At 53.2% G+C, this 9,327-nt stretch overlaps 1 protein-coding gene across 4 annotated transcripts in view; it reads left to right on the top strand.

The window, feature by feature from the left end:
• Positions 1-342: 342 nt before the first annotated feature.
• CRACDL (CRACD like) overlaps positions 343-9,327 on the top strand; it is a 144,016-nt gene continuing 135,031 nt past the window's right edge. The window contains exon 1 of one of the 4 annotated variants that reach the window (XM_057743322.1): positions 343-472. Coding sequence is in view for 1 of the 4 variants with exons in the window: in XM_057743319.1 (XP_057599302.1) it covers positions 2,325-2,344 (20 nt within the window). In the remaining 3 variants the exon portion in view is untranslated. Of the gene's footprint in view, positions 473-545; positions 915-2,292; positions 2,345-6,441; positions 6,465-9,327 lie in introns of those variants that run through there. The other 3 variants (XM_057743320.1, XM_057743319.1, XM_057743323.1) reach the window with 3 other exon arrangements.

Raw genomic sequence — 9,327 nt, 5'->3', positions numbered from 1 at the left:
CGGCCGGCCCAGGCGGGGTCGCCGCGGGCTGGGGAGGGGTCCCCGCGGGCGGCCGGGCCCACACCCGCCGCGCTCCAGGCCCGCAGGCGCCACCCCCACGAGCTCGCGGCCCGACTCGGCCCGGCGACGGGAGCGGCGCGCCGCGGAGGAGGTGCGCGCGGCGGGCGAGCGAGCGAGCGGAGCGGCGTCCGCCCCCGCCGCGCCGAGAGCAGCCGAGCCGAGCCGGCGCGCCCCGGGCGGGGAGCGCGCGCCGAGGCCGGGCGGGCGCCGGCGCCGGAGGGTCGTGCCCGCGCCTGCGTCCGGGTCTCGGGGCCCCGACCCGGCGGCGGCGGCGGCGGCGAGGCCGGGCGGCCACCTGCTGCGCCGCGTGCGGGCCGGGCGTCCGCGCACCCGGGGCCGCCGCAGCCCCGCCACCCCCACCCCGGCGACCGGGCCGCCGGCGCTTCGCGGAGCCGCCCGCGCTCCCGTGCAGGTACCGGGGCGGGGGCATCGGAGCGGGGCGGCCGCGGGCGCGGGTGGGCTGGCGACCCGGACGGGGGTGGCGCTCCCAGCCGGCCGGCCGGCCAGGGCTGGGGGCGCCGAGAGCGGGGCGCGGGCCGCCAGGTGCCCCTCGGACCGCGGACGGGGCGCCCTCCCCGCGGCCGCCTCACGGGGCAGCGCTGGCCCGGGGCCGAGTCCAGCCGGACGCGCTCCTGCAAGTGCCCGAAGTTTCCCTTTGCTCACTTTGCCGGACTTAACTTTGGGGCGTGAGGCGAAGCCTCGCCTTTGACCGTGTTCAGAAAATAGAAGAAGAGGGGAGACGGTCTGCCGGGTTGAAGTTGTTAGCAGACGAAGTATTTGTGCCTCCTGTCGCTAACGGCCGTGGCAGGAGAAAATAGTGGACAGAGCCATTAACTGTTTCCCTTCTGCTTCAGGTAATGGTTGATTTGTTATACAGGCTTTAGGGTTCAATTACAAGCCGCGAGTGCGAAGTTCTGGGATTGAGCTAAGAAATGGTCAAAAATTTAATCAACACATATTTGTTGAACAGACGCTTCATCTCAGGCTGGGGCTTTAATATGAGGTGAACAAGTGATTAAAGCATAAGTAGTTACTCCAATGTAGTAGTTACCGACTAAGCTTTGGCTTTTGAAATGCAGAGTGACAAGGAGTGCCACCGTTGGGATTGGGATTGGTCTTGTGTGGGTACAGGCGGCAGCTGGCATCGTGTCACTGCTGAAAACTTAATTTTGAGCCAGAAATCCGTCAAGTGGGAGACAAGCAGCTGTGTGATCCTTTAGAGCCCACCCCACACACTCCCTAACTGATATCTTAAAATATCTCACCCCTTATTCAAGCCTGCACGCTTCCTTCATTTACATAACACGTGCACGTGACCATGGAAGAGACTCTGTTTAGACCCCTGGGCTCCCTGGAGCTCACACCTGCGGTGGTGGAGCATCCTGGTCACTCCTTAGAGCCCCGTGAGGTCATAAAATTGTGAGGAGAGATATATCTGGAGGCAGTGCAGTAGCATCAGGGGTCCCTGCCTTTGGGGGCCGGTGGAGAAGGGTTGAGCTGGGCTGGTGTCTTGTCTCTGCCCCAGGGCTGTGCTGAGCCACATTGGAGCCTAAGGCAACAGGAAAGATCAGTAACACGGATCCCGATCCCATCTTTATTTAGAATTGTGATGTTTCATACAGTGTGGATTTTGTGTTAATTTTGATGTTTTAAAACAGTTCATTATAACATTTATCTTCTGGAGTTTTTGGAGCCCCCTTAAATTTTGTGCCTGAAGCGAGGGCCTCGCTTGCCTCACCCTCTGGCTAGACTTGCCAGTGAGTCACGTTTCTTAACCTCTCTGAGCACATTTCCTCATTGATAAAATTTTTAAAAGTGGCCCCTCCATGGGTGTTGCACAGCTCATGCACAGCATCTGGCTGTTGCGTGGGACCAGGCACACGAAAGAGTGGCTGTCCTATTCGTATTGCTGCTCAGCTTGGTCATCTTGAGCTGTCACCGAATCTTGCTGAGTCTCAGTGTCTCAGCAGAATGGGAGCCCTGATTGCCAGCTCACAGGGTTAAATGAGAGACCATGGGTGAAGGTGCCTGGCCCTCCTGGAGGGTAAGTTTTCTGAGATGGCTCAGTGGGCCTGGATTTGCCTTCGCAAGCTTGCAGCCACCAGCTCTTCCTCTGGAGGTTAGCCATGTGCCTTGTGCATAGACACTCATAAACTCTGCTTGTGTTGCATGGAGACCCCGCGGAAGCATCTGAATCTGAGTAGAGGTGTTTCTTGCCCCGAGGTTTATCATGGGGAGGTGAAGGTCACCAGCCACCAGCTGAGATGTGCAAAGTTTTTTACAGGTGAGCTTAATTTCGCTGCCCTTAACAGAGAACTTTGGTTCCCTTTTGATATATCTAGTCCTAGATCATGATCGTGATTTTCCTGAGCCTAATTCAAGTGATTTTATCTCAGCCACTATGTAGCTTAAAGCAGCTTAGTCTCCAGAGAGTCAATCTCTTGTCTCTCTAGGTCACCCTCTGGGGCCCCTTCTCACCGCTGGTGCTCTCTGGGCTCCAGGAGAAGGTTGCAGTCACATCTGTGTGTGGAGGAAAGTGGCCTCTTGCTGTCCTCTGATGGGTTTCCCACCACTGAGCCTCCTTTTCCTGTTTCCACTGAGTATTGTCCAGCTGGGTGTCACTGGAGTGAGCGAGCCATAGCTGGGGACCTGGCTTTTGCTTCTGGTCCTGAGGTCCCCACTCCCTGGGTCTCCACTAGCTCCTTACTGGGCACCTGGGAACCTGCCCAGTTTGTGCGGAACAGCCCAGGCTGCTGTACGTGCTGGACTGAGCAATCCCCAGTGTTCGCAGCAGGAGGCAGAACAAACTCCTCTGTCTTCCATGCCGCACCCCCCCAACCTCCCAGGGGGTTTTCTTCCCTCACCACCCCTTCTCCTCCAGGCAAGGTGCAAAGGGGCCAGGGGCTCCCAGATTCCTCTCTCCTGGTACTGGAAGAGCTTTTTTTCTACCTGTGAGGCAGGAATCTTTCTTAGGTTGTATCTCTTGTCCTCTGGACAGTGTGGCTTAGAGTAAAGTTCTTGATGTGTAAAGGGAATTTCAACATCTTTTTCTCTTAACTCCCCCATCCCTGGAGAAACCAGATGTACCCTGGTAAAGTGGAAAGGAAGCTGGGGGGAACAAGCTTGGGAAATAGATCAGAAACTCCCTTCCCCCAGTCCCCCCACCCCCCACCCATCTTCTGGGCCAGCTGACCTTGGTTATGTGCACTGGACTTCTTATTAGCTGAAAAAGACTGGGAAGGCTGTAGGGCCTGTTGGAATTACCAGTCAGGGGCTGAGAGGAAACGGGGAAAGAGCAGCTTCGAAGCAGCTTTGGTGGTGGCAGGGAGAGAAGAGCTGTCTGCCTACACATTGCTGAGCCCAGCCCAGTAGACCAATTTCACGTGCATCAGTGTTTTCCAAACGGTCACTCTGTTTCCGCCACTGCTGCTTCATCATCAGCATGACCCACTGTGTGCATGGCAACTACTAAAAGCAGCAGGAAGAATACAGAAAAGTCCAAGTCATAATTGAGCCTTCGGGGTCCTTGGGAATTGTCTAGAGACTGTGATCAGCCCTTATGAAGCCTAAAGCTATACATGCAAGCCCTGGGTTTTGTTCACACTCCGTGGGTGGAAGGTGAAGTGGTCAGGGAAGGCTTCTCAGAGGAGGTGGGACTTTAAGTAACATTAAGACTTGGCCACACGGATATGAAATGAAAGAGAACTTCCCATGGGAAGGAGCTCTTGAATTCCTAGAGACAGAGGTTGCCCAGGAGTGGCCTTTTGGGTCCCACCTGTGACTTGACCCTTCCTGGTGTTGTGTGTATCCCTTTTGTTGTCAGGGTACCTGTAAACCCTGGTACAGGTAGTGTCATCTGTACGAAGGACAACAGGCATGGTCAGCATTCTAAATTCCTGGTGTTTTCCCCCAATTGAACGGAAATCAAAGGAATTCTCATCTAATCCTGCTATTCTTAGTTATCTGCACCCGGAAACTCATTACAAACTTTCAGATCAGGTAAATGGTCTTTAAGACACATTGGTGATTCTAAGGAATGACTTTAGCATCCTTTGTATTGCTTTACAGTGCTGTGACCCATAACCCTGAGCTCAGTGGGTCACAAACTGGTAGATGCCAGTGGGGGTGCTCAGCAAATTTAGCAGGAGATTGACAAGAAATGATCAGACAGGTGTGGCCACGAAACCAGGGATGCCCCCTCACCGGTGTCAGCCACTGGCTCCGTGCAGACACTTGTGCTGTTCCTGTGCAGATCTGGATAGGAAGCGCTCCCAGATATTTTTCTTATGATTAAGCTATCTGCGAAAAGAAATTACCAAAGAGCCTTTTGAAAGGTGAGGAGTAGGCAGTTATTTATTTGCTCAAGTGTCTTCCTAGCTCTGGTGTGTTGGGACAGGCTTTTGAATGTGTGAAGTTTGAGAACTTCTGGAATACCCACCCTCACCTCTGGGGTCCAGACACCAGTCTCTCCGTGGTTTCTGTCCCCAGATCCTCACATCTGTGGGAGGCAACAGAAGCATTAGCTGAGGTGTGCAAGTTTCCCAAGAAGCTACTCTCAGAATGGCTGTCCCAAGAGTGGGATGTGAAAATGTCAGAGGTTTTTGCTTTCTTAAAGCAGGTGGTCCAGCCAAGGGGGGCAGTCAGGGCTCTGGTTTCCGTTCGGCCACTTAGAGTCCCTGTGACCTCATAGCATGGGGGTGGGGATACACACACACACACACACACACACACACACTCACGCGCATGCACACACACGCATCACTTGAGGTCCTGTATCAGCAGAGGAGAAAACGCTTCATAAATCACTTGTAGCTGTTACTCTTCCATTGTCTTTCTTAGAAGGCAAAAGGGCATTTACTATAGTTCCAAATAATAAAGTCTCCTAAAGCAATAAAGGGTCCTTGCGCAGCGGAATCTGATGGCGTTCCAGGAAAATGAGCAAGTCTGCTCTATAGAGCGCTTCTGAGCAGGGCTAGTGGTAGATGTCCTATGGGAAAGGACCTTGATGCAATTAAAGCCAGGAGCCAGAGCAGAGGGATGGGGAAGGTAGCCCAGGTAGGAGAGGGTGCAAGCAGGTGGGAGACCCTCAGACCCTGAGTCCTGGGGCATGCAGGGTTCACATGGTCCATCTCCCTCTGCAGTGTCAGCTTTCCCTGCTAATATGTCGTTACAAGTACTAGCAGCAGGGCCCCAGGCGGGAGGTGCCCTGGGCCAGACACACACACACACACACACACACACACACTCTGCTGGAGAGGCATAGGAATAGTTCTGCCCTGCTGCATCTGTGTTCCCTGGTGAGCCTGACAAACAGCCATGGATCGGAGGACTACAGTGGGTGTCGCCAATGGATAACTGAATTACGGTCAATATCAGGTCCCTGTTGTATATTCGGTCTCCTGCCTATGAATATATTATGAATATTTAGTACCTTTTCAACATTTAGTGTATCATGAATATTTACTGCCCAGCTGCCTGGGTATATGTAGCACCTCATGAATATCAGGTGTCTGTCCATCCTTCCATGCCTCTCTATGTTAGATGCACACGTGCTCTCCTTCCTAAGTTTTTATCTCTCCTTAGCGTATTTTGCAAGAATCATCCATCCTCTTTGCTGTCCTTTCTGTACACGCTGCTCTGAGCCTGTGCAAGCTGCTCTCAGCTCTTTGCTCTTTTGGTCTGCTTGCTCTGGGGCCAGACAGAGGCTCGGCACCTCATGGGTGCAGGGGCAGGTGCGGTGGGCGTGGGGTCTGCGACCTGTGTCCTTTGAGTTCCCCTCACGGCTCTGCAGCCCACGTGGGAGATACAGTGAGCTGCTCTGAAGCAGCGTCTCCACTGGCCCTGGCTGTCCTCACCTGGGTTTGATACCTGACTCCTAATCCTGAGGTTCCATGGCTTGCCTGCTTAATTATTCATTCTTTCTCCCCTCCCTCCTCCCCAAGGAGCGGTCGTGGCAACTTTCTTATGGGTCCTTCTGTGTGGTGGATTCGTGACTTAGCAGCTGCAGTGCTAACTCTGCTAATGGAAGTGAGGAGGAGGAGGAGGAGGATGGGGTTGTTGGGGGGGGTCAGCCCCACCCACTCGACATCTGAACCAGGCGGCCACACCACTCCACCTGGTGATTCATCCTCCATGCCCTGGGGTCATCTCCATGGGGAGAGACTCAGCCTTGTATATTTGGCCGGTTGCTGGGTGTCAGCTGCATGCACCATTGGAAGTCAGATCTTTAAATCATCACGTATTAGCATTTCCAGTGTACTCTCGGAGCGTAAATGGGCTCTTAACATACAAACACCAAACATTTTGCAGATGGGAGTCACCCATTTTCCGAGGCTTAGCCCATGTCATCTTGCTGCTGCATGGCCTTTGTGAGCCACGACAGGTCTCTGCATCAAGGGGTTCTGGTAAGCAAGGCTTATCTGGTACCACGTTCTAGAGCTGAAGTTACTGGGGGCGTTTCATGGCTGTCCCGGTGGCGGAGGGACCACTGTAGACAGAACTTGGCCAGGCCAGCAAGTGGGGAGGGCCCCGAAGGTGGTGAACCTGGCGCGGGACAGGCCTGCCAGTCATCTGGGGCCCCGACCAGACTTGTGACTTGGCTCCTTCCTGGCAGGCTGCCCCCTCAGGTGGCCTGAGGCCAGGTGCTGTGAAACAGTCTCTTACACCCAGCAAACCCGGGGACAGGACAGGAGCGGGCATCTCAGTAACATCCCGGGGGGCACATCCTTCCAGACTCTGTGTGTGCTGTTCCGAACATGCACACATACATGTATGCCCAAAAGTGTACATTAATACAAAGAGGAATGTCTGCATTGTTTTCTGGGCTGCCTTTTCAAAATGGGTAGCATGTGTTGAGTCTCTTTTCCACGTTATTGGATACGCTTCCTTGGCACCACCAGCTCTTGTGGTGCGAGGGAGCCCATGGTCCGTGTGGCCCCGGCTTACTCACCAAGCCCTCTGTGGCATGGACGTTCACTTAGGTCATTTTCAACCCTTCACTGTTTAGCAGCACGACAGTGAAGATCGTTGTTGGTGCTCTCTTGTATGTTTGTCTGGTTGGTTCCTTCGAAGTCCTAGCTCATAGGAAGATTTCCGCTGTGTATACAAGCCTCCTCCTTTGAGGTGTCCTGCCCCTGCCCAAAGTCTTTTTTTTTTTACCCCACACTAAAGTTTTTTCCTCACAAGATTTCATGCACCTTGGTCAACAGCCTCTTCAGCATCTGTGCTGTTCATGATCTGCTCTAGTTAGTTTAAGCAGAAGAGGATTTCATGCAGGAAATTCAGGGATAACAAAATTGTTGAAAGCACAGCCCTCAGCCAGACCCACAGGGGTGACCCCCAGAGCAACGCTGCAGAGCTGTCCTGCCAGGAGCTGCCTTCTGTCCCAGACCCACCACATGGAGGGTCCCACCTGCTGCTCAGCGTCCATTGTGGAGCTGTGACCGAGCCTCTGGGACCCCCACCACCACCCATGGGAAAACCTGATGCCTCCACAGCAGTACCATAAGAGGCACAGGAAACTCTACCTTGTGGGGAGCGTGGCCTGGATGGAGGCTGGGCAGTGTGGTCTCGGTTTGCTTTTTTTTTTTTTCTTAAAGGCTGGATTTGAGTAAATACTTTATTCCTTTTTTTAAAAAAATTAATTTATTTATTGGCTGTGTTGCATCTTCATTGCTGCACGCTGGCTTTCTCTAGTTGCAGTGAGCAGGGGCTACTCTTCGTTGCGGTGCACTTGCTTCTCATTGCAGTGGCTGCTTTTGTTGCGGAGCACAGGCTCTAGGAGCTCGGGCTTCAGTAGTTGCAGCATATGGGCTCAATAGTTGTGGTGCTCAGGATTAGTTGATCCGAGGTATGTGGGATCTTCCCAAACCAGGGATCAAACCCGTGTCCCCTGAATTGGCAGGCAGATTCTTAACCACTGCGCCACCAGGGAAGTCCCTGGTCTTGCTTTTCTAGCCTCCAGCAGGCAGTGAACAAGTGGGGTGAACTGTATCTCAGCCTCTCTCTCTTTTTTAAAAAAAGTTTTGTGCTTTTTGTGTACTATTTGTTGCAGACAGAGGTGATATTCACAGAAGTTAGCCATGGGTTCTGTGGGCCTGGTCCCTGCTTTGCACAATCAATCATTTGTCCTCTCCAGAGAAAGTCAAGGTCGTTTCCCTGATAAGGTTTTCATTTCAGTCCCTTTCTCTTCAGAGCCCTTTTGACATGACCCCAGCCCCTTTCCTGCTCGCTCTTAGAAACCAGATTGGCAGCTTCTCCAGCCTGAGCTTCAAATGGGTAAAAAAGAAACACTATATATCTGTATCTGTATATCAGTATCTATCTCAAGGTGAAGCCACATGCAAACAGTGCCTGCAGACTTGCCTTCTATGCAGACCAGGTATTTGAAAATCAGGCCCCCAGAGGCCTGCCTGTGGGAAGGCGTGGGCTGGGAGGGGAGTGTCTGGTTCTTTTCTCTTGTAGGGAACCCTGTGTTGTGTTGCCCCTTCACACTGAGCAGCCCTGAGCTCTCAGGCGTGGGTAGGAAGCAGGAGTTAGCTTACTGCTAAGTGAATAGCCAGTTTTTCTCACGAGCCATAATTGATCAGCAGGCGACGTGTGAACCGTTTCTCCCCCTGCCTCTTCCAACAGGCCTTTGTGTGTAATTAGCATGAATTCAGGTGTTTGTAGAGTTCCAAGCTCCCACTCTGAGTGGTTTCTGTATTTTCAGTTGTTCCAGGAAAGCATTACCGAGAAAGGATTCCAGAAAAGATGGTGTCCTTAGCAGCCCAGAGCCCACCGGGGGGCCAGGGTGTGTGGGTGACAGTGTGGGGGGGCGGGGGGGTAGCACCAGCCTGAGGGTGCACGCTCTCCTGACCCTCCACAGGTCCTCTGCCTCTCATGGTACTCGCTCCCCCTTTAGAGATGGACTGTTTAAAACAAGCCGATGCTCCCCAGCGCGAAGCTCCATGGAGGGTGGCGGGGGTGAGGACGGGCCCAGCCTCCTCTAACTCCAAGTGGGAGACAGCCCCTGGGACTAGTCCTTGGAGGGTCCAGCAGGTCATGCTTTCAGGGAGGCCCATCCAAGGAACCCATGTCTTTTAAAAAAGAGAAAGGAATAGTGATTTGCTATATCCTGAATGATGTGCCTTAGGTTTTGACAGCACCTTTGTTCTATGATTTATGTGTAGCAGATATTTGCTTTTCTTTAATTTTAAGGGGTTGTACATTGATGGTATATCATGAAGTAAATTGAGATAATTATTTTATCAGCAACAGGTGTTTTTC

This window comes from Hippopotamus amphibius, chromosome 7 (assembly GCF_030028045.1).
Source record: "Hippopotamus amphibius kiboko isolate mHipAmp2 chromosome 7, mHipAmp2.hap2, whole genome shotgun sequence".
NCBI classification, from domain to species: domain Eukaryota; kingdom Metazoa; phylum Chordata; class Mammalia; order Artiodactyla; family Hippopotamidae; genus Hippopotamus; species Hippopotamus amphibius.
The sequence above is the reverse complement of the archived record's forward strand: the minus strand, read 5'-3'. Positions and strand labels throughout refer to the sequence as shown.